Source organism: Anas platyrhynchos, chromosome 18, assembly GCF_047663525.1.
Source record: "Anas platyrhynchos isolate ZD024472 breed Pekin duck chromosome 18, IASCAAS_PekinDuck_T2T, whole genome shotgun sequence".
Classification (NCBI taxonomy): Eukaryota; Metazoa; Chordata; class Aves; order Anseriformes; family Anatidae; genus Anas; species Anas platyrhynchos.
This window is the reverse complement of record NC_092604.1, coordinates 11913501-11939692: the sequence shown is the minus strand read 5'-3', so window position 1 is coordinate 11939692 and position 26192 is coordinate 11913501. Positions and strand designations below refer to the sequence as shown.

At 53.0% G+C, this 26192-nt stretch overlaps 1 protein-coding gene across 7 annotated transcripts in view; it reads left to right on the top strand.

Annotated features, from left to right (window-relative positions):
* The first annotated feature begins 6230 nt into the window (after positions 1–6230).
* KCNT1 (potassium sodium-activated channel subfamily T member 1) overlaps positions 6231–26192 on the top strand; it is a 67754-nt gene continuing 47792 nt past the window's right edge. For 3 of the 7 annotated variants that reach the window (XM_038188079.2, XM_027471177.3, XM_027471176.3), the window contains exons 1-2: positions 6233–6573; positions 19494–19655. In XM_038188079.2, the coding sequence (XP_038044007.1) occupies positions 6437–6573; positions 19494–19655 (299 nt within the window). In that variant the 5' untranslated portion in view covers positions 6233–6436. Of the gene's footprint in view, positions 6574–9184; positions 9362–19493; positions 19656–26192 lie in introns of those variants that run through there. The other 4 variants (XM_027471181.3, XM_027471175.3, XM_027471179.3 and 1 more) reach the window with 4 other exon arrangements.

The following is a 26192-nucleotide window of genomic DNA, read 5'->3' as shown; positions in this document are numbered from 1 at the left end:
TGTCTGGACGAGCCTCGAAATCACTGCAGTCCTCTGAGAAGTTGTGCTTTGAAGCTTGGCAAGCTGTCAGCAGGGGAAGTGTCAGTTAAATGTGTTCTCTGAAATAAAAAGCTAATAAGGAAATATTTTTCATGTATAATAATATAGCACTGTAGCCCCAGATACACATTCTGAGAAAAAAAAAATCCTCCTTTGAAGATGCTCTGTCTCCAGCTAAACTGTTTAATAAGTAAATAATACTAGTATTTGAAACCACTGCCATGAAAAATATTGGCCTTCCCAATTGTGCGTTTCTAAAATAACAATGAGACCCACATGTGTATCAGCCCTGTTGCAATTTCACGCAGCGTGATGCTTGCAGTACATCTGAAGTCATTGCTTTTGCATGGCTTTGTGGTAGCAGCAGTAATTTCACATAGTCACGTACTCATGTGCATACAAAATATATGCATACAAAATAGACATGTATTTACATTATCCAACCAAAGCTGTTCCATGAGGTTCAGCTGATAAATTTTATCCACAGAGCCTGGTGGGGTCACACTGGGAGAGGTCTGAGGACCAGCGGTGAGCTCTGGGGGGTCCCATAACCGGTCTGGGTGCCACGAGAGCTGTCAGCTCTGCAGGGTTTGCTGGGGAAAAATCAACACGTCTTTAGAAACTCAGGGTTTGGGCAAAAGTAACATATGGTGTTTTAATACACGGCGGTTTCTTTATCAGCCTATCTTGCTTTCCAAGTTGCTGAAGTCAAACATGTTCAGGGAAAACCTTGCTCCCTGTGAGATTCATGAGCTTGCAGAAGAAGAGGAAGTTCAGGATCCCTGCAGGGACTGAGCTCAGGTTGGTCTGGGTAAAATGTTTTGTTCCTGCATCTTCTCTTAAACCCTAGGAAATCTTGTGGGTGTAAATTAGGGAAATGACCAGAAAAATGGGTTTTCTTGAGGCACGGGGTTGTAGCTTGTTTCTTGTAAGAGATTTTCACATTTTCCTTATTTTATATCCAAGGGAACCTCATAACAGTAGCAGGGATGCACTGACAGCACTGTAGACAACTTGACCTATCTGAATGGCAAGCATTTAGAGCAACGTGTGGCTGGGATTTGGGTTTGATGTTTGAGAGGACAGGACTCTGAACTCCTGAGATACGGGAGGTCAGAGCCCAGCGTGTGCCCATCCCTTGTCCCACTGCAGGGCGCCCGGTGTGACGTGCTGCAGGGAGCAGCCGTGCCCACAGATTCCTGAAACGCCTTTCTGAGTCTCCTGGCTTCCCTCCTGGTGCTCGAACATTTGGGAAGGGGGAGCAAAGCCCATTTCGCTGCTTCTCTGCCTGAGTCTGCTTCTTGAGCATGCGAAGGCTTTGGATGACGCACAGTTCTCGAGTGATGGTGCAGGCGAGGGAGGGCAGACAGAGATTTTTTTGGGGAAAATCAATGAAAACTCGATTTCAGACACACATTTGTTCAAATATGAGAACCCAGGCTCTATCTATCACATGTCCTCATGTAGTCACTCTGTGCCATGTGCTGCCCTTCCCTGCAGAGCCTTCATCCCACCTGCCATCCACCCAAAACCTTCCCCAAAACCAATTTGATTCATACAGGCAGGCTTTAAGCCCTCCGCTTGGCTGATCTGGCTCCAGAGGCATGCCAGATCCTGTGTGTGTGAGCCATGTGTAGGCAGGCTGCTCTTCTCACCCTCCTTCCACAATTTTCACAGAGAACCAGAAGTTTCTGCCCCGTCTTCCCTCTGCTCTGGTGCAGGGTGCTGGGGAGAGGGGACAAGGATGTCTGTGCCTGGAGGGGCTGCCAGGAGCCGCCTGAGCCTGAGCCTGTCCTCTGCTTGCTGCTGTGCCAGGGTTTCCCTCTGCTTTCTGGCACCCAGGTTAACGTCCTGTGGGCTGCAGGTGGCACCGGTTCCTCTTGGGCTAAAATTAATAGAATAAAGGGGGAAAAATACAAAGCTTCCATGCGTAATGCAAAAAGGAGCTGGGAGCGTGTGTGTTTGTGGCAAGGAGAGAGAAGGATGCAGCCTTGGGTGGTGCTGAGCCCCCAGAGACAGCAGTTTGGGGCACCCGTGGCAGGACACGTTCCCCTTGCTGGGACCATTCCCCTGAGCTGGTGCCCAGCCAGATTTTTGTGTCCTTTGCTGTGTTTCACCAGTGCACGCAGAGCAGATAGCGCAAGGGGCTGGAAAGGGACATGTCTGGTTTCTAATAACAGCATCAGTTGCAATAAATAACAGAAGACAATTGTTTTGGTCTTAGTCACCTAATAGCAATGTTTTTGCTTAAAGATATGATTCAGATCCTGCAAGCAATGCTTTACCCTAAATTCTCCATGAAGCTTGGGAGGTGATGGAAGAGAAGGTTTATAGAAATACTCTTAGCGTGCATTTCATTTGTTTTTTGATATTTAATGTTCCTTAGGGTGTTAAATGGAGGCAGAAAACTTAAAACAACAAACCAGAGTGCTGACAAATTAGACAAATAGATCGGCCACTCCTGGCGTACAAATGAGGGTGTCTTTTTTCCTATGCAATGGCTCAGTTGTCTGCATTAAAAACATGTTTTATAGCCAAGTTCCTAGCATTCATTCTTTCTTTGCATACATCAGTCTTGGAATTACAGAGCTCCATCTTTTTGTATGTGTATGTTTGATTATTACTTTTCGAGTTTAATGACAGCTTTGACAGCCAGCTACCACTATATTCTTTGATAAAGACAGCTCAAAACCCTCTGTGCATTCTCTAAGTGCTACAGTCGGCATCAGAAATACGGAGCTAAATGTAAGCTGGATCGAGAGAGCATTAGCTTATGAAAAATGTCGAGCTGGGGGCTGCAGGGCTCCCAGCCCCTTGGCTGCGCTGGTTGTCTTTCTGCCAAGATGTCAACTTGTCAGAAAAGTCACCTATTTTGCTGTAGGCCAGAAGTTTTCCATTTGTTGCCGATTTTCACAGCACACCACGCCAGTTCCACCTTCCCCTTCCATTCCCTGAAGTTAGAGACGAGCTGAATTCATCCCTGGCGAATCCAGGTTTCATGTGAAATTTGCATGAGATGTGAAACATCTGAAACATTTGGAGCCTTGAATGAAGCTTGGCTTTGGCTGGGTTCGGCCCACGCTCTGACAGCGTTTGCAGTGAGGAACAAGCTGGGCTGCGTGGTCCGTGTCTGCGCGGGTGCTCTGCAGCTGCAGCGGTGCTGGCAGCGACGGGGTCTTCCTTCATTCCACGTGTGCCATACCCAAAAATGCAAAGTGAGGGGGCTGAATGCAGGCTCCTGGGGCTCAGGCCATGCCCCAGTGCTTCCTCTCTGTATCCTGCAGTGCCTGCGTGGTGCTGGATGGTGCCTGCTGTGTGGAAATGGGGGTGCCCCAGGGATGGGGATGGAGCTGCAGCCCCCCAGCCGTGGCCAAGTGCCCTCCGCGTGGGGGTTATCAGGGAGTTTGGGCACATCAGGGCACCCTCTGACAAGATATTTATTTGGCTCCGGAGCACCGAGGCATGCCGGACTTGGTTAATTCATTCTTCAGAAAATGACTTTCTCTCCTTCGTGCCTCTGACTCATCCCCGCCGCCGCCTCCCACAGATTTATTTATTGCTCCTCCAGACACAAAGCGCCAGAGCCGGGCCCCTCCCTGGGCAGCCAGACCGGGGGGCTGTGCCCCCCTGTGCCCCCCTGTGCTTTGGGGAGGGGATGCTGTGGAGGGGCCTTTAATGAGCAGTGGTGGCGTTACCCACGGCTGCTGGGAAGGTGCAAGCTTGATCCTGGGGCATTGCGAGCTGGGAGCTGAACGCGTTTCCAAAGAGAAGGGAATCTTACTGCCATTAACCTCAGAGAAGTGCTGGTGGAGGGGAAGGGCAGCATCTGCGTGGCACTGCTGAGAGCTGGGGAGCGGAGAGCCAAAAACAAACGCTGCCCAGCGGCGGGGGAAAGGCTGCAGGGAGGAGCAGGAGCGCTCAGTGAGCCTTTCCACAACGCAAAGGAAGAGGTGCTCTGTGGCAGTGTGGCTTCAGGGGAGAAAATATGGGGAAAGCAGGCTCCCGAGGCTGTGGGATGCCCTCAGGGTTCAGCTCAGTGAGCTCCAGCCCACACGGAGAGCAAAGGGGTCCCTGTGCCCACCGGGCTGGGGTTTCCACGCAGTGGCCACAACATCCCCAAGCCCAGGAGCATGGGTTGGGGGCAGCTGGTGCCCGTTTGTTGGGACGGCTGCCGTTCGTTGTGCCAACTGTAATTAAAACGTCCAGGCAAAGTGGGGCAACCTTAGAGCTGAAAGCAATCCGTGCCTGAGCAAGGAGAGCTTCCTGCTAGCTGTTTGCTTCCTCTGTGTGCCCAGGCACTGCCAAGATGTGACTCCTGGAGCTCACAGACAGCTTCAGGCCAGGGCAGGATGTCCTCTTCCACTCCCACCACCAGCCTGGCTGTCCCCACTGCCCACATCTCGTCCGGACATCCTGTGCTCAGCACCCAGGCTGCTGCCTCTGCCTTGGCTCAGGCTGGCAGCACGAAGTCCTTCTTTCCCCTTCTCCCTTCAGCCTGTGCAGGTGGGTGCTTGGTGCTGACCGTATGAGCTCCCAGGAGGGTTTTCTTCCTTTAAACTCCCGATTTGGAAACAATGGGGACAGTATTTTGGTTTTATTCCTTTAATTCCAGGCTGAGAAATGATTTGTTCCAGAGGCTCCCCTTGCACCCCCTCAACACGAGGAGCCCGGAGCGGCGGTGCTGGGGGCAGTGCTGGGGCTGGGGGCACCCCAAGCAGCCAGGTGCCCCCCAGGGACAGGCGGTGGTGGCAGTGGTGTCCCTGCAGCACGTGGCCTCCACTCATGGACACAGCTCCTTGCAGACGTGGCTCTGGACCTGCCTTGCTGCTTGGGCTGCAGCACTCAGGTGGGGATGGGTTTCCTCTTCTGGCTCTTTCTCGTTCATTTTTTTTCACTTCTTTTCCCTTACAACCCCCACCCCCACCGTAACGTTTTAAATAATTCCTCCTCCACACCTGTGTTATCACCTCGCATGTCAATACGCCGCTGTGCCACCCGCCCCCTCTGCTCGCAGAGCTGCACGTTAACATTTTGCACCCGATAATGCGAGGCAATTAGTGAATGAAGAATAACTTTCCTTCTTAAAAGCATGATGGGCCGGGAAGCATCACATGGAAGGATCGCACAGGCAACATTAATTGCTTTTCTCTCAAATGCCTCCTAGTGTAGGAGAGCCCATATGGAGCGAGAGGAGGAGGAAGGCACGCTGCAAGAGAAACAAAGTCTCCGGGCCTGGCGAGATGCGTAAACCCCGAAGCATCTGAGCGGGCTCACCTGGAGCTGGGGGCTGCAGCGAGGGGGCTCCGAGTGCTGCCACATCACCAGCTGGTGGCTGCCACCCCTCGGGGCACGGCGTGTTCCTGGCTGGTGTCACCCTCCCCTGGGTCTGATCTATCTGGCTGTTGGCATTTGGGGTGAGTGCGGGAAGAGGAGCATGGAGAGAGAGAAGGAGTTTTTCTTTGCGAGGGTTTATTTTGGAATAAACGATGCTTGGTTTTGGGCACCTGGTCACCTCCACAGGTTGGTCCCACAGCAAGCACCCCAACTGCATTACATCACGGGCCCTGGGAGAGGAATAAAGCAAGAAACCAACACTGCTGAGTGTGCCTGGGCTGGGGCAGAGCTGCTCCCCTGCCCACGGGGGCTGGCTGGGCCATGGCACGGTGCGTGGCACCGCATCACGCGTGGCACAGAGTCACACAGGACCGAGCACCCAAGGGACAGAAGGCTCTCCGGGCTCCCTTTAACCCTTTCCCTGTGGCTCCCGGCTCGTTTCCAAGCCCTTCTCGACCCGGGGGCGGCTCCGTGTTATTGCAGCGGTGCCCCCCCGGGGAGATCAGTGCCCGGCGGCTCACAGCGGGCCGGGGCCGGCCGCGTGCTTCCAGCGCGCAGCACAAATATTGACGCGGCTCTCGGGGCCAAAAAAATAAAAAAGACAACGAACCATAAAAAAAAAAACAACACGCAGCCCCCAAACACCCCCCGGGCGCGGCCGGCAGGTGGCGGCGCGGTGCAGCCGTGCCAAGCAGAACCGAGCTGATCCGTGCCGAGCAGAGCAGTGCCAAACCGATCCGTGCCGAGCCGAGCCCCCACGCTTCAAACAAGCCCCCTCCGAGCCGCTCCCACCCCCCGGCCGCCTCCTCCTTTTTTTTTTTTTTTTTTTTTTTTTTTTCTCCCTCCCTCCCTCCATCCATCCCTCCCGGCCCCGCAGCCCCCGGGCCCCGAGATGCGGAGCTCCCGCGGGCTGCGGCGGCGCCGGGGCTCGCCGTGATGGGCGGCGGGCACCGGGAGCGGCACCGGGAGCGGCACCGGGAGCGGCACCGGGAGCGCGCCGGTGCCTGCGGCCGTGCCGTGGGCAGCGCGGGGCGCCCATGCCCTGCTCCGAGCCGCTGCGCCCATGCCGCTCGCGGGCGAGGAGCGGAGCCTGCCCGGCAGCTACCGGCCGGCCGAGGGGAGGGCGGCCGGAGGGGCTGCGGGGTGCTCCGAGTGCTACACCAACAGCACCTTCCTCTACGACGATGGCAGCGCCCACAGGTGGGGCCGGGGGCGGCGGGGTCGGGAGGGGATGGGGATGGGATGGGACAGGGGAAGGGGAAGGAAAAAGGAAAGAGAAAGGGAAGGGAAATGGGAAGAGAAAGGGAAGATGAAGGGGAAGAGGAAGGAAAAAGGAAGGGGAAGAGAAAGAGATCGGAGAGCGGAAGGAATAAGGGGAAGGGGAAAGGAAGGGGTAGAAAAAGGGAAGGGAGAAGGGAAGGAAAAGGTGAAGGGAAAGAGAAGGGGGCACCGCCGTGACCCCTCAGGGCTCTGGCAGGCCCTCTCCCCACTGTGATCCCATGAAAGTTTGTGTGGGACACCTTCAGCCCCTACCCCCCCACCCCACATCCCCCCTCTGGGTGCTGTCGCACCAGGAAGGGGGCAGTGGGAGGCCTGGAGCCCCCCGTCACTGCTGCCCTGCATGGAGGGGCCCCAAGGTGTGCAGGCTGGGCACAGATTTGGGGGAGCTGCCTCGGCTAAGCCCTGAACTGAGCCCGGGTCGATGCCTGCAGAAGGGTCGCATCCTGGCCATGCTCTGGCCCCGTGTGGTCCTTGGCCAAGTTACGGGGTGCAGGGCCCCCCAGTGTGCCCTGGAGGAGCCTGTCTTGTTCCTGGGCAGGGGCAGACACTCGTCTTACAAGGGGACGTGTGCTTGTTGCTGAAGTCTCCCAGCTTTTCCCGATAACTCCGTTATATTCTCATCAGTCTGATTGCATTTACTGGTGTGGCTCTTCTGGCTGTCACACTCAGCCAATGTCAGCTTCCCCGAGCAAATCAAGTGTGTGCATCGGTTTGCTCTTGGCAGACAAGGACCTTGGCTGGGTTTGTGCCCAGGGCTGGACGACTCTGGTGTTGTTTTTTTGTTTGTTTGTTTTGTTTTTATGTTGACATCTCCCTCTGATTGGGGCAGACCATCTTTTATTCCTGAAGGACAAGACAGAAACAGACGGAGCAGGGTAGTCAGTGAACTCTCTAACTTCAGAACATTGCTGCTGGCTGGGTAATCAGTAAAGTCCTTGAGTTGCTGGGGGTGAGCCCCCCATCACTTCTCCCCCTGCCGTCCTCTCTGCAGAGGTGTCCGATGCAGCCCAGGCACTGCAGAGCCTCAGGACCGGGACCACCCAACTCCCCAAAGCGCCGCTTGGACGTCCGTCTGTCTGTCTGCTGGGGGCATTGGGTGTGCCGGGACAGCCACGGGGCCGTGGTACCTTCAGCTAAACCTGTTTCTTCATTTTGCACCTGTACTCAGTGTGTTTGCAGACGTGATGTGCTCGATGAGGTTCCCGAAGGTGTCCGTGGGTGCGCAGAGAGCAGTCAGGGGAGGCGGCTGCTGGTGGCCAACGACCTGGGACAGCCACGAGCTCAGCCAGCAGAGCTGTTTGCTCCTTTCTACTTGTTCTGCAATACTGCTCGGTGGAATTTATCCTCATCTAACACAACAAAATCCTCGTCCAAAGGTCCTCCCCTCTGCCTTTTTCAAGCTGAAGAGAAGAGCTCGGGTTTTTAATTATGATTACGCGGCTCCATGTGTTTCTAACCCCCTCTGGCTCTGAAGAGGTTGAAATGCCATTGCTTTCCGCGGCTCCTCTCGCCTTCTTGCTGGGCACAGCCCTTTGCTGCCCTTCCAGAGGTACCAAACGAGCTGCCTTGAGCCCGCAGGACTCGGCAGTTTCCTGCAGCTGCCCGTTTCCCAGGCTCGGTGCAGTCCGGATCTCTAACGTAGCCTTTCAGTGCTGAAGGAGAAAGAAACATTCCCTGTAAACAGTGCAAAGAGAAACGTGCTGGAGCAACGAGCACCATCCCGCCCGCTGGGTGGTCTGGGGGCCCGCTGGCTGCTCTGCTGCTTGGCTTCCCCCTGGGGCTGGGGGTGCGCATCGCTGCGCTGGGTGCTCGCCTGTGCCGGAGCGAGACCTTCCTCCTCGCCTCCTGGGGCTTCTCCTCTGAACAGCTGAGGCTACACTCTAGGACCCCTTTATGGGTTCCTGGCCCCGCTCTGTGTGGCTGTGGGGTGGTGGCAGACGAGCGGACCCGGCACCAGAGGTGTGTGCGAGGGATGTGATGTGAGAGCCGGGTAGAGCTGAGAGGCGAAGATGTGTAGGACGTTAAATGTGCCTTCTGCCTAACGTTCGTGTTCAAGGGGATGTCAGCTGGGCTGGCCCCATTAAAATGGGTTGACGCCTCTGTTGTCCTCTTGCTCTGCAAATCTAGGGGTGACTTGGGAGCTGGTGGAGAGGAACTCCATCTGCTCGGTCACCGGAGTGTGCAGGTGTGGGTGTAAGTGTCCGTGTGCTCTCTGCTGGTCCTAGTTGGAAGGGGACAATGGTCCTGGAAGCTGTCGGAAAGCAAGGGGTTAACCATAAAAGCACTTAAAGGACTGTTTGGAGAACAAATACACATTTCTGGCACTTAGGGTACACATAGCCTAAATTTTACTTTCCTACCTCATGGGAAACATGGGTAAATGTTTGTACAAGGAGCTAGGCTGTCACTTAGGGGAATACAGGATTTCCCCCTGGCCAGAAGCTCTGCTTCCTCCGCCTTGCCCATGTAAGGGCACTCTGGCAAGGAGCAGTGATGGATGAGAGGCCATATGGAAGGGCTCACGCGAAAATACCCTGCACAAGCGAGGGGGCCTGCGAGCGAAGCAGACGTGCAAGAGCAGACGCGGCTTTTCCACCCGCTGCCTCCCGTCACCATGGCTTGTTTCAGAAGAAAAAGGCGAACGGAGAAGACACGTGCGGTGGTACCTGGAGAAGCCGTTTAGGAGCATCGCGGCCGTGCCTCAGACGTACGTGGCTTTTCTCGTGGTTGGTTTTGCAGCCTCCTCCAGGAGTGCTGTCTGTGTGCTGCTCATCCCGTGCCGGCTGGGCACCTCGCCACGGCCTTGGGATCCGATCCCAACGGGATCCGCAGGGCACGGTGTCACCGGTGCGAGCCCTGGAGAGGCTGAAGCTGGGGGATGGAGAGCTGCAGATGGGGGGGGACATTTGTGTCACTGGTGTTGCACCGTGGGACCAGTCCCTGCACCATGGGGTGCACTTCACTGCTGGGTTTGTTCGCTCCAAAGGTTTCTCAGGGGCTGTGGTGGCTGCCCCCGTTATGGGGCAGTGTGTCGGTCCTTTACGCATCCACTGTGCCTCTCTGCTTGCTGCTGCCCTGGCTCCTGGGTGTCCTGGGTGGAGAGAGGCAGCCGCTTTCTGCTCCGTGCTCGTGGAGGGGGCTTGGTCTCAACGGGGGCTGTGCTGCAGCGGGGTCTGCCCCCAGTCCCACCGGGCTGGCAGCCAGCATCGTGCTCGCTGTCCTGGCAGTTGCAGCCAGGCTGAAAGCAAAAACAAAGCGGCAGCAAACACCGCCTGGAGGCATCGCCTGCCTCTCTGGCAAGAGCCTCTGCTGGGGCCAGGCCAGCCGGGTGCCCGCTGTCCTTGGCTCTCCAGGGCTTCGTCTCGATGCGAGGGCTGGTCTGAGTCCATGAGGGATGTGAATGCAACAGAAAGACATCGACTAAAACTGGGTTCGGGCTCAATGTGCACACTCCTCCGGGCACAGGATGGCTCTCCTGTGGCTTTTTCTGCTCCACGCTGGGTCTGTCGAGTGACCTGGCTCGGTTCAGCGGAGGAGTGGTGCCCGTAGCAGGCAGCCTGCAGCTCTCTTTCCACTTCCTGGAAATGAGAGGCAAGATGCTTCCTTGGCAGGGCTCGCACTGAACCAGACTCTGTAGCTAATTAATGACCAGCTCTGCCAGGCTAGATTACCAGCTTAGACATTTATCAGCTTCCAAAAAGCCAACCTCGTGGATTGCAACAACGGTTGTGGCTGTGGGGATCTTGGCCTCCCTGTTCCAGGAGAAATTGCAATAGGGAGCCATAAAACTCCAGGGCCAAACACCACGTATTTTCAGTGTTTATCTAGCAGAGATAAGAAGGAATTCTGCTCTTGTTTTCCTCAGCTGCCTAGGACGGGGCAGCACGCAGGAGCCTGAAGTCCAGGGCTGGGCACGTCTGTCAGCAGGTGGTGCTGCTAAAACCATCCTGCAGCACCCGACCATCATTGGAGAAGGGTTTCAGAAATGTCCTTGATATTGCATTTAATTAGAAAATGCCATTGGGGTCTTGCATGGCTGTGTCACCCTTCGCTGGAGGGCAGCAAAGTAGGTCATTGCTTGTGCTCAAGGCTTTTTGTGCTCTGCAGAAATATGTGCAGCATCTATTTGGATCCTCCCAGCTCTCCAACGGAGACCTCTTCCTGACCTCCACGCATGGTTCCCAAGTGCTGCTCTCAATTTGTTTTGGAGCCTTGTTAATATTTCTCTTGCGTCCGTGCCAAACTGTGCCGGACTGTGGAACAGCTCATTCATTCTTCTTGTGAATAAAAACAGACAAGTGGCCGTGCTAGGGTGAACCCAGGTGCCTCTGGCCCTGTGGCTGGTGGCAGGCACTTGGGGCAGGCACAGCACAGCCTCTGGTTGTGCTGCTGGGGCTGGGACCGTGTCCCACGGCTGTGCTGAGCCACAGGGATGGATACCTCCCTGGGGACCTGCCTGGTCCCTCTTAAACCTATTACTTTCTGCCTCCACCAGAGGATGTGGCTTCTCTGAAGAGGTTGGTCTGTGAAAGCACGCTGCTTGAGCTGCTTTCTGCTTGAGCCCTGCTGCCCTGTAATTGCCCAGGGCTCCTGCAGCTCCAGTGATGTGCTCCTTGGTCGCTCTGTCTGATCTCACCTCCCTTTCATCGCGTCTCTTTCCAGGCTTAAGGCTCCTCCTGATCTATTTAGTCTCTCCTTGTACAAAGTGCTTTACATCCCCGTAGTCAGCTCTGTTGCCCTTCTCTGTGCCACATCATCTCTGAGGAGGGGAACCAGAACTGTGCGCTGCTCAGTGCGGGTTTGCCTGCAGCCCAACAGCCTCTGCTCGGGTTCTGCTCCTCTTCTCCGACCACCACTGACAGGCAGCTGCTGACTCCGTGGCATTCTCTGCAGTGACTTTGGTCTTTTCTGGCTGCTAATTTGCAGACCTTTTAGTGCCTGTGCAGGAATACGTCACCCCCCTTCCTCCGCATTTGGGATCAGTTGGCATTTACTGATGCTAATTTTCGTTGTTATTTTATCGTCAGGTCACACAGTACTGTAAGATCCTCCTGCAGCTCTTCACAGTCAGGTCCAGGCTTGGCCATGCTGGATAATTTGGATTCCTCGCCATCACTTCTGAATTCGCGGAATAGCAGCGAGCCTTGTGGGACCCCCCACACAACGTTTGCTTCATGTTGCCCTCCTGTTTGTTTCCCGTCTCCTAATCCGGGAGATATCCCCCCCTTCGCCCCATCACAGCCCTGGTCTGGCAGGCAGGTTGACAAGCCTGCCTCTCGGGGTTTATTCCTGTAAGCCTTTGTATCCCCGAGCAATGTGCAGAGACTCTTCCTCCTCCCACGCCTCTCTATTATTTTCTGCTCTCAGTAGAAGGGAGCGTTCTGCAGGGGTCTGGAGTGCCGAGAAGTTTCTTCTCTGTGCTTTGTTCCTGGCTGCTTAGAGCAGAGGGGAGGATTTTCCCAGCAGATCATTAGCAAGAATTAGCAGTGTCCTGATTTTGCAGCCTTTTTTTTTTTTTTTTTTTTTTTTTTTGAATATGAGCCTGAAAAGTGTTGGGCACTGGCAGATTTGGGAGGGCATGTAAGAGCTGGGAGCAGAAGGGTGAGCGAGAGGATCCTGTGCTGTGGGATACCAGGTGTGCCGTCAGTTCCTGGGAATAACGATGCTGGGGATTAACGAGCTCGGCCTGGATGGGCTCTCCTTCCTCATCCTGATGGCAGCCGGGAGCAGGTAGCTTTCTCCTGCCTGCAGCCAGGCGTCTACAGAGATGAGGCTTTTGGCTGGCTCCCAAGGTGGGGTGGATGAAATCGGTCCCAGGTAAGCTCCGCGTGGGGATGGGAAGCCCCAGGAAAAATTAATAAATAAATAAATAAATAAATAAAAAATTGGGGCAACAGCACGAGGGCAAAGGAATGTCAAGGCTCAGTTCGGCTGGAGGAAAGCTTTTCTGCACCCCAGGCTGGAGGGAGGAGGTCTGCCTGTGTCGTGCAAAGGGGCGTGCTGGTGCCTGCGATGGAGCAGTAGGGTCTGTGGGGGATGAGAAGTGTTTGCATGGGAGAGCTGAGACCCACTCGGCCTTCTGGCCTTCCTCGCAGTGTCAGCAGCTGGAGCAGGGTCCCCAGGGGCAGCTGCTGGGTGATATGGGAAGGGTGACACGGGAAGGGACACAGCACAGCGAGGCTGGGTGGCCGAGGAGCACTCAGGCTGCAGAGCCTGGGCCAGGAGCGTGCCTGCAGCCAGAAGGGTTTTCAGGGCGTCCGAAAAGACCTGAAACCTTGGAAAAAGGGGGACAGAGACCTGTGGGCGAGGTTATTTGTGGCATCTCCAGCTCGTGGACAGATGGGCTGCCCCGGGGCTGGGCAGTGAGCGTGGCCGCATTGAGAAAAGCGACAGCTAAAGGAGGTGAGCAGAGGAGCCGCTGAGGTGTGGGGGCTTGTGGTGGTGTCGGTAGGAATTATATCTGCATTGCTGTCTTTTCAGTTTAATAATCTGTTTCGGTTTAATTTTTTGTGGTTTGATGTGAATTGTGAGCCTGTTGTCCCTGCCCGTGGCAGCACCCTGTCACTGAAGGCCTGGTGATTTCAGGGAGCCCGGGGTGCAGGCCTCAGAAATCCCCCCAGTGACACCGAGGGGCCTCGTGGCATGGGATCGTGAGGGAGGGATCGCTTCTTACTCCCAGCAGCATCTGTCCTTGTTGCTTGGCTTCTTGAACTCTGGGAGCGATTCTACTTTTGGATGAACTCGCACGTGCTGCCAGGCCACCTTGCAGGCCCAACATCGTGATAAGGACGAAGGCTCCAGTCCTTGCTGGGAAGGGCTGAACTCGGGGAATCCTGCTCTTCAGCAGCAGCGTGCGAGGGGAAAATCCACTCTAATGGCAAAATCCATAAATAGCCCCAGAGATCACCGGGTCAGCAGCTTCCCGGCAGGGTTAGCGACCTCAGCTCGCAGGCTGGGAGCGTTTTGGGTCTGTCCTTCCCGCACAGGCTGCCCGTGGCTGTGGTGCCGGGAAGGGCCGGCGAGGACGGGTGGCCATGGGCTGGGACTGTCCTGGCCTAGGCCGTTTGTGTCTGGGGGGCTTCATCCCCCCAGATGTTAGCTGTAACTAGATGGATGTCACAATCTGGAACCTGTTTCTATGCCTTGGTCTCGCTCCATTGGTGTGGCAGCCCCAGGCCAGGTTGGCAGAGGAGGGAGCTGATCTGTGCCCAGGGCACGCAGCCTCTGCTCCCCTCCTCCTTTCCCCCAACATTATTTTGGCTCCTGGGGCATCAGCCCAACGTGTTTACCTCTGCCAGGAGCAATCGCTGCTGGTGCAAGGGCTGGGCCAGGGGGGCTTGGTGCCGGGTTGTGCCACTGGTGTGCCCGATGGGACAAGGGGGTGACAAACCTCCTCGGCGGGGCTTCGGCTGCGGGGAGTTTCACCCTGTGGTACAAACTGTACGTGTGCATCAGGCCAGAAGGGAACGGGGATATGTGGCACTGAATTGCTAATACGGGGTTGTCTAATAAGAAAAATGACTCTGGACCTGGAAGGTACAATTTATACTTTTATCTTCTAGAAAATAGCATTGCCAGCGGGGAGAACGCTTGCGGAGTTGTGCACTGACTCACGCTTCCTGTTAGTTTTCAAAGTGAAATACACAAAATGCTAAATTTTCTGCAAGGCCTGTGGAGCTAAATTGCCTCCGCTTGTTGAAAGCGAAGCAATAGATGGATTCGTCAGAGGTCTGAGCGGTTTTATGTAGAAGTTTTGAGCAACTGCAGCCCCTGCCATGGACGGTGTGGCTGTTCAGGGAGATGCAAATGGGGATGCAGGAGTTAAATTTGGGGACCAAGCACTTCACATCTTGCATGTGTGTGTGGGGATGTTTTGCACCCGCCGTACCCACTGAGCATGGCCTGGGACAAGGCTGCCAAAAGCAGCTGGAACAGTGGCATGGGCATTATGAGGGGCCTCTTTGTATCCTTTGGAGCACTTAAAACTCTTTTTGAGTCAAGAAGTGTGACCATCCTACAAGCAACAAGAAGCTGATAAAAATTAAATGACGTGGAAGCTGTTTGCTTGTAGACACAGAAATGTTTAAGAAGAAAATGGTCTTATTGAGGCAAACAGATCCCCTCTCACCTTCTCCTGATTCCCTATCTCTGTGTCAAGCTGAGGGCTGTAGTGCCTGGGTCCCCAGTGCCTGTTGTTTGAGCTCTTTTTCATGTGTGGTCGTGGAGTAGCACTGCAAGCTCACCAGTTCATCACTGCTGCCCCCACGCTTGGTCTGTGGGGTTGCCCTCAATGAATGCTCCTTTGGAGTGGTGTTTCACGAGGCTGTGCTGGGGCAGGCTCCATTTGTGCATCCTGCAGCACTTTTGTTCCTCGTGGATTATTTTTAAGGCTGGGAGGCATTCTGGTTGCAGTCGCTTACCTCTTGGTTATGAGACTTGTGCTTAGAAGATAGATGTTTAAAATGTGTTTTTTTTGGGAGAAAAACCACATGTCGTGTGTGTGCTCTTCCCCAGCGTGGCCCCTTGCAAAGGGCACTCAGCTCCTGGCCAAGACAGCGGTGCCCACGCGTGCCCAGCTCCGGAGGCTGTGCCTGCTCCCCACGCACTCGGCCATTAGGAGACCCCACAGGGATGTCACTCAGAAGGAAAAAAAAAAAATAGAAAAGAAAAGAAGGGGTAATGACAACTGTAACCCGGTAACCATAAGAGCTGTGGGAGGAGAAGCAAATAAATGATGATTATATATATTTTAATAAATATAGAAAACGAAAGGGCAGAATTTCCTGCAGGGCTCTGTTCGCAGGCAGCAGCTGATGGGATCAGGGCTGGGCGTGGGCCAGGAGCTTGGAGACCCACATGCTCTTGTGGGACCTCACTCTTCTTGCTGTGGGGGAAGAGAAGGGGATGGGACTCACCTTCTGGAGAGGGAGTTCAGGGCCCAGAGAGCTCCTGCTCCGAGGGTGAGAGATGGCACGGGCTGGCAGCCAAGCATGTCCTGCGCAGCATGCAAGGAAGCATCAGAGGAACTTGGGTTGTGTCCATCCTCATCATTGACGTATACACTCAAAAATAGTGGTAAAATCCTAAAACGTGCTGCAACAAGCTACCAGCCTGTGGGGTGTCCTCTGAGGCAAGGCTGTCTCTGGGTGATAAGGACCAGAACCGTGTCTGATGAGCTCTGCAGGGCAGGCGCTGACGCTGGGTGCAGGTGGGTGCCTGGGCTCTTGCTGCTCTCCTGCGTGTGCCTTCAGTTTCTGGGGACCATGCTGCCATCAGCAAAGCTTTCCTGTATGCCCTCTGGGGAAATAAAGCAAGGGAAGAAGGAAAGAGGTCGTTACAAGCCCATGCATGAGGACGCTTACCAAAGAAAACCAAGGCTGGTGCAGCTCTGCAACCTGGTGGAGCATGCTGCAAGGGGCAGTTGTGTTGCTGAAATGGCCCTGTGACTGCGCCAGGCTGCAGTTCAGTGGTAGAAGAGAGCGACGGCGAGGTTTCAGGTGGATCACGCTCAGCTTGATCCCAGCTTGTGTGTTCCCAAGGCGCAGAGCAGGAGGGTGTCCCCCTCGCAGCGCGCTGCTTGCTGCGGGGAGCCGGCCAAGCTGGGGGAGAGACGGTGTGGTAGCGATGAAGTGGAATAGTGTTGAGGTTTCCATATGCTGATTACAGCGTGCATTTTTAGTTGTACGTGGCTCTGGAGGAAGGAAGGAAAGGCAAGATAAAAATAAAGCTGCAGTCCTGTATTTAGCTATAAACCACTTTGGGATTTTTTATTTTTTTTTTCCAGTAGTATTTGAAGACTATGCAATAAGCAAGCTTGTTCATGAATTTTTTATTTTATACCACTATTGCTTGGAAGAACTGTCTGTGTTGCTGTGGCATTTCTATAGCTCAGAATCCCAGTGTTTGGGCGGAGAGGAGGGTTGCAAATTCTCTGTACCGATGTAAGGAAATCTGGGTGCACTGCAGTAGCACTTTTTTTCATGAAACGTTGATTTGCAACACATCTTGAAGTCAGTGTGTAGGAAAGATGTCTTTATCAAATAGGTGCATGTGATATTTGTCTTACCAAACCTCCATCTGAAGCCAGAATAAAGAAATGTGCCAAACTTTAAAAATTCTGAATGATTCTATACGTGAGAATAAAAAAGGAATGTATGCAAAATGTAGGTGTTACTGTGGATGTGAGAACAAACTCCGATGCAAATACATAGCAGAAATTGTGTTTCCAAAGATACTGTATCGCTGGATTTTATTACAATTTCTTAGAAGCAATAAAGTACATTGGCAAATATTTGCTTTGCTTCATGAATTTGATGCATGGTCTGAGGCCAAAGGAGATGGATTAATTTGGTTTAAAAGGAGTGATGTTAGAGAAAAAAATCAAACAAAGGCTTGACATTTGAAGAGGATGGCCGTGCACAGATAAGGGTGCCCTGAGCTTCCAGTGGGTGCAGGGTCACGGCAGCCCTGCCTACCCTCACCCTACCCACACCAGGAAGGATGTGATGGCAGCGCTGCGTAAAGGTGCCCTTTCCACATGGCAGTCGGTGCATCCAGAGCTGAGCAGCCTTAGCTTTGTGCCTTTTCTCGGGGAAAGGAAGCAACATGCTCGCTCCTTTAAGCAGGCACCTAATAATCAAAGGCGATTGCTGTGTGTAACAATCCACTTCAGATGCAAATACAATTGCCCACGGCTGGAGTCAGCACCTGGCTCTCCATTTTAAAGCATGTAGGATAATAAGTATAAAAGTATACGAGTATAATGATGACTTTTCTTATTTATTTATTTTTTTCCTCTCCTTGAAAGTGCAAGTTTAGGTTGCTGTCCTGTTCCTCACAGCAACAAGTCTCAGCTGGACCTGCGCTTTGCTGGGGGTGCCCTGGTGAAAGAAGGCTTTTGGCATAACCTTGGTTGGGCTCTAAGAGGAAAGACTTAATTGTGGCTTTGTGATTAGATTAGCGTTAGATCCTCTTTTGCAGAGTGAGCTAGAGATGGACAGCTAACTTCCGTGCTTGTATCAATTGATCCAGAGGGATTCTTTGAGTTGACAGGAATTTGGTCTGATTTCTCTTATAGACCAAGTTTCGGATCAATTTTTATCTTAGAATAACCTCCATGAAGCCCAAGGCCCTGCACGGATGCATTACTCAGCACCGAGCCTCGGCTGCAGTGTGCATATGGTAGCTAAAAGGAACTGAAAAGCTCTGGGGGTGTAGAATTAAGTAGCAAAAAACCTAGTGAAAATCATCTGAAGTGCTGGGAGCGAGCTGCACTGTCTTCTGGGGCTGTGTTCAGCAGAAATATTGCATGCTGGTTGCTCTTCCAGAAAGTTACAACCAGCAGCTGCTCAGCACTTTGGAACCTCGTCAGCTGGGGAGTTACATACGGGGCTGAGTTGTCAGAGGTAGGAGAAGATCTGGGGAGCCTCAGATCTCTGCAGCCTGCAGCAAGAAGTTAGATGTCTGCTTGTTGATAATCTACTGTCAAGCTATTTGAAGCTTTTTTCTTTTTCTTTTTTCTTTTTTTTTTTCTTTTTCTCCCCTGTATGCTATGTGCTGGAGGCCAAGGGAAGGTGGTAGGAGTGAGTCTTGGAGAGGCTTGGGGTGAGCCCCTTGGAAGTGCCCCTGGCAGGAGTTGGACCCTTTCAGCTGTTTGCATACCTCTCACTTCAAGCTTAAGTGTGAGGGCAAAGAATTGTCTTGCTGCAGAGGTGCCACATTTCCTCTTTGAGCTCTCCCCCTCCATCCTGCTTTCCACAAAGGGCTGTGAAACTGGAGTGACTCTCATGGTGCAGATTAATTTGAAATTGAAGTCAGGACCCAGAGGCTCGGGACCAGGGATCTTGCTTTGTGTGCCTGCACGTTGGCTCTCCAGGATTCAATGGCTTTGTTGCCTTGTGAAATGAGCTTAACTCCCATCAGCTCTAATTGGCAGCCCTAGATGACACGGGGAGCGGTGCAGTACCCATGTTTGGTGAGTGTGGTTTGACAAAGGAGAGCCAAGACGAGCCCTTAGCATCTCGAATGCCAGTCTGGGAGCTGGCTGAGCTTCGCCTCTGTGCCGTGTGGCAGGAACAGGCTGCGTGTAGGTGACCGTACAAAGCCCTCTTTGTCTGAACCACCGCTTTGGATCTCTCCCAGGCTCCGCGATCCCCCGCACCTCTGATCAGAGGCGTGAGCACGCCGAGGGACGGGTGATAGATCCTCTCGGCCATGACACTTGGCGGCTGGACAGATGACTGAGTCATCAGCCTTCGCGGTTTCTCATTTAATAGCGGGACTGTCCGGATGATTTAAGTGCCGGCAGGCTGGGGAGGAGGTTGTGCTTCTGCTCCCGGCACAGCAGCCGGGGAGCCGTCTCCTTGTCTCTCCACCACCCTTACTTTTTTTTTTTTTCCTTGGGTGGTGGGGAGGGGGTTGAGCGGAGGGGGAGGATCCGGCTTTGGCTCTCGGCTGTAGAGCTCCCCTGCGAGCTCTTTTATTTCCCCTTGCCATTTCCAGGGGCTCCTCTCCTTGCGCTGCCCTGCGCAGCGAGCAGAGCCGAGCAGGGTGGGGGGGGGGGAGGCCCGAGCTCTGCCCCCTCCCCACTCCCGAAGCCGGCGGAGCCCCACGGGCGCCCCCATGCCCCCGGGGGGGGCGCTCTGCCGGGGGGGCGCCGCCGCCGGCCCCGCAATGTAAATGCACGGGCGGTGCGTGCGGGGCTGCGGGGGGGTGGGAGGAGGTACCGGGAGGGGGGGGACGGGGGACGGGCAGGGCAGGGCCGGGCAGGGCAGGGCAGGGAGCCCCCCCCCCCCACCCCAAACCCAATCTCACCGCCGCTGCCCCCTCGTCTCCCGCAGGCTGTCGTCGCCCGGCGGCTGCGGGGGCCGCAGGAGCGGGCTGATCCTGGACATCGCCGCCCTGAAGATGACGGAGCTGGAGTCCGAGGTGCTGCCCCTGCCGCCCCGCTACCGCTTCCGCGACCTGCTGCTGGGCGATCAGTCCTTCCAGAGCGACGACAGGTTCGGGGGGCTCGGCTACGGACCGGGGGGGGGGACACGGACCCGGAGAGGACGCGTGTACCGGGTGGAGGACGAGTACCCGAAGGGGGACGCACGTACCCGGGGGGGACATGAGCACCCCGGAGGGGGGACACACATACCTGGGGGGGTCACATACCACTGGGGGGGACACGACCCAGGTACCCGGGTGGGGACACACGATCCTGGGGCCAGGGGTCGCCCCCCGGGCCCCGCAGAGCTCTCCGCGGTGCTGAGCGCGCCGGGTGCGGAGCTCTCCGCGGTGCTGGGCGCGGGGCTCTCCGCGGTGCTGGGGGTGGGCGCCGGGTGGCGTTGGGTACATCGGGGTGCTGGGGTGGGTTTGGGGGAGCTGGGGGGCAGGAGGAGGAGGAGGAGGGTGGGCCTGCGGGCTCGTCCCGGGAAGCTGGCGCTGCGGTGTGCGTGGGCACGGCTCGGGTGGGGGGCATGGGGAGCGCGGGGGTATGTTGGGCACTGGGAGTTGTGGGGGTACTGGGGAAGCGGATGTGGAGACTTGAGGGTCTGCCAAGCAGTCTGCTGTCCCTGGGAGTCCTGATAAGGGATGGCGAGGATGAAAGGGGTTGCTCTCCGGGAGGTGGATAGCATACAGATGGCGAGGTGAGGGGCTGGGGAAACTCCCCGTTAAGCCGTGTGCATGAGCGCGTACGTTTATTTCAGAAGTAAAGCTCAGCCAGCCTGTTCTCAGAGGCTGTCTTTGCGGCAGGGAATGCCGATAGGAGCAGATTGACTTGAAAGAGCTGCTGTGGATGTGGCACAACTCTCCCTTTCTTGGGCTGTCTAGGGAAATGGGCTTTGTGGCTTGAGCACCAAGCCTGCTGTTCCTTCCTGGCTGGCGGGGGCTTATTACTGGGTTGACTGAGCTAAAGCGAGAGGAAGAATGTCATGAGAGGCAAGTGAATTCCATAAGAGGAGCAATTACATGGAGAACAAGAAGAATAACTGTCCTTTCAAGTCTGTTCATATGATAAAATTCAAGGAGCTACACTGCCAGTGGGGAATCAAAAAGATTGTCATCTTTTTCCATCAACTGATTGCACGATGTGACCAGGGAGAGCTGTTGAAAATCCCTCTTCCACTGCTGCTGAGTTAGCTTTCGGGTAGCTGCTGTGTATTTGGTAGACCTGAAACAAAGCTTTTGTGCGTCTGTATTAAAAGGTAGTCTGATTAGTTCATGCATAAATGTCAGACAAAATACATATATGAATTTGGGTTTGAGAATGTGGGATTTACAAATGTTCTAGATAAGCATTTCTAACTTTTATAGCTGCATAAAAATCGGTCTTTCTCAAAAATGAGTCTGTGATCCTTATGTTTTTAAAGCCCAAATTTCCCTAGCAGGCATTTAAACATTAATATAGTCTTCTGGTATCAAGTGACAGGTTGTTTGGAAATTCTTGCTGTAGAAAATATCTGAATTTCAGAATGGTTATGATACGGATCATTAGAATAAGTTTGAAGTTCAGCATTTCGGTAGTTTTCATATGTAAGTATTTTAATGGAACAGAAGTGCAGAAAATAGCAATTATAGATTGTGTTTCTTCAGTGTTTCACTGTCATTACCCTTACTTTTCCTTTTCATCTAGATTTCAATGTTTCCAATTCAGAATCTCTTTAATTTTATTGTGGAGATACTCTGGGTTATTTTGGCAAATTCATTAGCCTTGTTTCTCAAGGTGTCTTTGTTTCACCACCTTTGTGGGCTGTTATGTTTAGCTGTTTGGCTTTCCCTTCATTTAGAAAATAACAACTTCACAACGTGTTTGGGAGTGCAAATCTAGGAGCACACCTCTGCTGTTTGCATGTGGGCTTCTTGACCCCACTGGGAGTTTGGGGAGCCTCTGCTGAGGGTTTTTGGCAGTGTCACTGCTCAGCCTCCGTTTCTGTCCAAGTCCATTGTGGTTCTGGGCCTTAGAGGTGAAGCAAAGGCTCCAGAGTAGCTGTCACTGTTAGGTTAATCTGTTCCAAACCAACTGGATCAGTAGCTGATTTAGGCCAGCAGAAGAAAAGCAGACAGCCTTTTAGGCTATGCTGTGCTTATAAATACCGAGCAGCTCGGAGATGTGCTTTGAAGTGCTTTGCTACAGCACTGAGATGACTGTGGTATATTTATTAATCCATCCTCATCAGAGAGGATGCTGAGGAGACACCAACCCTGATCCGAGGTAAAAAGAATGAGGTAATGCTGGAGCTTGAGGAGATTGCTGGAGCTTGATGAGAGCTTGCTGGAACAAGTGGGCAATTAGAGAGATGTGGTGTGGCAGGAGGAGAGATCGTGTCCAGACAACCCACAGAACTGAAAGAACTAATCAGTGAATAGGCAGGTGGAAAACATGGTGCCTATTTTACTTCTATTTTTGGACCACGAAAGGTGAAGATAGTCAATCTAACCAAGTAAGGTTTATCCTTTGGCAGGTAGACCGATTGACGTGAAAATTAAAATAATACTTTAAGCGTTGTGTGGAGGATGTTAATAAATCAGCCGGGAAACAACTAGGAAAAGACCGTCTAGAGGAGCAGTGGGGGAGGTAAGTGGATTTGTGCAATGGGGAGTGAAAAGCCTAATGACAAGCAAATCTAGAATTACCAAATGGAAATGCTCCTTCCAACGTCGTCTTATTTGTGTTTGGAGCTCGCTGCCGTGAGGCATCTGGAAGAGTTGGGGCTTGGCTGTGTTTAAATGCAGTGCAGCTGTATTTAAATGCTGCGCTTGGCATTTTTGCAAGGCAGGTCATTTAGTTTATAGAAACAGGATTAACTGCCATTCAGCTCTACGTTTCCAGAGGATACAAACTGCTGTCTCGAGGCAGAAATCTGACTAATGGGGACTGGGAGGTGTTTTCTCTGGGGAGACTTCTCTTTGGGAACACAGGAGTTGCCTCACTCGCCTTTTCCCAGCCCTGTCTAGTTCAGAAGTTTCTTCCTTTCGTTTTGGAAGGTTCTGTCAATGTCAAAGATAAAGAGATTGATTCTCCTCTGGGATGGCAGTGCTGCGTGTCTTATCTCACTCGTGTTTTGCTGTCGTGAAAGTCATTCAGAGCCACTGGAATAGAGCAGCAAAGGCAGAGCTTGCGGTGTCGGGCCTGTAACAAAACGAAGGTGAAGAACCAGGGGAACAAATCCTGCTTTTACCTGGCTACCCTTGCACCCACTTGGCACACAACTCTTCGGATTATGGGAATCCTCTGTGCTGTGGAAACCCTCTGTGTGTAGGGGCAAGGCCAAGGGCTGCTGGTGGAAGGGAGAAGGAGCTGAAGGTAGGATCCCACCAGGGCTTCTGTTCCGAGGTGATCCCGGTGTTTGCTGATTAAAGGCAGCTGAGAAAGCACATTTCTGCTGAATTGATAAATATTGTTTCATACTGCAAGCTGTGGCATCCCTTTGATCTTTGCTGCCCTGACTACGGCAGTTTTTGATCTCTTGTGTTCTCTTTTCTTGGGCAGTGTTGACAACTGGGTTGGGGCATGCTTAAAAAAAAAAAAAAAAAGCCCATAAATAAAATTAAACTATCTCAGAGCAGCACCATTAGGAACTTATTGTTGCCTAATTTAAATAGTCTGAATACTTTCCAGAAAATCGTCATCATCACAAGCCACAGTCCTATTTACAGTAGCAAGAATTAATGGATATCACTTTGATTAAGTGCATTTTCTGAGACTAATTATCAGCAAAGAACCATTTTCATGGGTGAGGAAGCTTGGAAGAGCTGCTCGTGCAGAAGAATTCAGCGACATCTCTATAAAAATTTTTAACGTCTCTTTTTCAAATCAAAGATTTTTCATATGTTGCATAACCAGGAAAAGAGAAGGTTTTAGCAACTAGGGCGAATTCTTTTAAATTTCTGCTTCCAAGTTAGATTTTGAAAGCTTCTCCCTCTGTTAAGAGGTGGCAGGTTGGATTATACATGGCAAAAGCAAGCAGTAGTGCTGAAATATCAGACTTGTAGGATATTATACTTGTAGTTTCATGCTAACATGCCCAAAGTGACATCCTCATCGGATGCATCATTACATTAATGAGAATGAGCCCAGTTCGGTGTCTTTCTGTCAGGTTTCCTGAATATATCTGCAGCTGAATCCTCACTTCATTGCCATTTGATTTAATGGGTAATTTCTCTCATTTTATTTGGCAGATGTGGATCGTAATTGAAAAATCTCCATTTGCGTCCAAAAGCTAAAGACATTTATTTCTGTGATGGTGAGGTAATGGTCAATATTTTAGGTTTTGGCCTGCAGTGTCAGCTCAGGCTGTACTGGCTGTACTAAGAGGTAACACTTTGTGCTTGGATTTAGGAGATCCACCTCTGCTGCCCCTCTCTGACACAAAACTCCGCTGTCTGAGGCTCTCCATTTGCCAGAAATGTGGTCACTTGCTTGAGAAAGAAAGATTTATTGCCTAGTAGCCAGGTCCACCAATAAGTCACTGTTAAGACCCTATTTTCCACCAGCCCTGTGTGCAGAATCTCACCAGGGGTGACTCAGTCTCACTTGTGACGCCCGAGCCCTGCTCCAAATTGAGTAATAAATAACTGGGGAAGATGCTGGGATCCAAAACCGAGATGTGCAAGTGCCTGTGTGACCACTCGGATTGAATTGCATCTTCTCTGCTTTTGCCACCTGGCAAAGGAAAATCAAAACCCGTATTAATGGGATTAAGCTGTTTTCCTGAGTCAATGCTTTGTCAGGAAGCCTTGGCCTGGTGATGCTCGGGAAAGTACGGGCTCCTGGAAGCTCAGGCAGCCTGCGGCCCTAACACCCCTCCCCGAGCCAGCCCCTAGCGCCTTCCCAGAAAGGGCTGGGCGGGTGCTGAAGCTGTTTCCAGAGAAAATGCCAACGTGCCATCGTGCCTGCACCGAAGTGCATTGCCATGGGGTCCTCAGCCCGGCTGCGGGTGGGCTGTGTGGGAGGGCAGAGTGTGTTGGGAGCCTGGGGCGGCTTTATAAAACAGATCTGGCTTTCCCTCTGTTCGTAGATTATTGTTTTTTTTTATGATATATGTCTTTCTTAATTGCGGTTTGCTTTTTCGGTTGTTCTGAAAGGCCATAATGATGGTTACTAATGGGGTGTCTTAACTGATGTGGTGCTCAGGGTTTTTTTGAACCGAGGTTTCCTTGTACCTATTGATGTGCCGCTGAGTATTCATCTTAAGGCGAGAACCCCTGGACGTCAGCAGGAATATTAGTAAAGTTATGAAAGTAATAGAGGAAGAGAAGAAAAGCACTTCTCTTACAATTATATCTATTATTTTATAAACAAAATGTCATTACTCTTTTCAGGGATATTGCTTTTCCTGTCAGCAGCGGGCCCTTGCTGGCAATAAAAGCGAGTGCACACAGCAGCCTGGTGGAATGAGCGGAGGTGTCCCCGGGGTGATGCAGTGCGTACAGCTGGGCCGCGATGAAAGGGAAGCACAACATTGATTTTCAGTTATTTAGCACAACTTAACACTAAGGGCTCCGATTTCCATCCCTCCCTGGTGTATTTTCTCCGGCTTAGTTACTTTCAGCTTGGTTTCCGTCCAATTTGTTGGGAGCGTGGGGAGCAGAGCGCCCTGGGGGCGGTTGGGCTGGGCTGGGTGGCACGGTGCGGGCAGTGTCACCATGGCTAAGGATCCATCCCCCAGCTCCCACTGTGTGCTGGAGCAGAGGGGAAGAGCAGGGACCTGGGCACGCAGTCAGGGGATCACCAGGCTCCCCGCAGGATAAAGAATCACGCTGACAAAAGGAGGATTTTTTGCTCCTTTTGACGAGTTTTTAGGGCAGAATCGACTTTCTGCTTGCTGCTCCTGGGCACGGCTTGGCAGCCACTTGAGCATGCTGGTACAGAGCAGAAATCACACAGAAGCCAGTGAAAGAAGCTTGGCTGTGTGTAAGATCTCGGCACAGACCTACGTGGGACCTGGCTCCCTTTTGCACCAGGGAAGCATCAAGAATATGAGTCTGTGCCCATGGATCTGGCCAAGCAATGATGCTGTTTGTCATCACAGCAAACCCTCTGCCTGCAGGAATTAACGGGAGGGCTGCGCCGGCTTTGGGGAGGTTGGGAGGTCAGAGCGAGACCGTGGCTGTCACATCTGCTGCAGTGACAGCACGAGAAACAGCTTGGCAGCTCTAGCTGTAATTGCAGAGAATGCATTACGTTTTTTTTCTGCTGTGTTTTCCCACCACTTGAAGTCACAGTTGCATCCTTGCTCCCGAGGGAAATAATTCACTGCCATTCTGAAGGTGGTGCTCGTGCCTTTTCCTCTGCACCGCCTGCTCGGGGAGACGGGTGCTGGAGCCACGGCCTCCTGCAGCCAGCCCGGCCCCTCTCGCAGACCTCTGCATGGTCACAGTAAAACAATCACAAGCAGATCCTAAATAAATCGGTCAGAAAATCCCCGTGTAAGGCAGCATCTCAGAAACCTCATTTTGCGCAGCGCACAGGTTTAGAGAGAAATAAGGGACCGCAGTTTGAACTCTCTCCTTCCAAGACGTTCCACTCAGGGTTAATTTTATAGTCTACT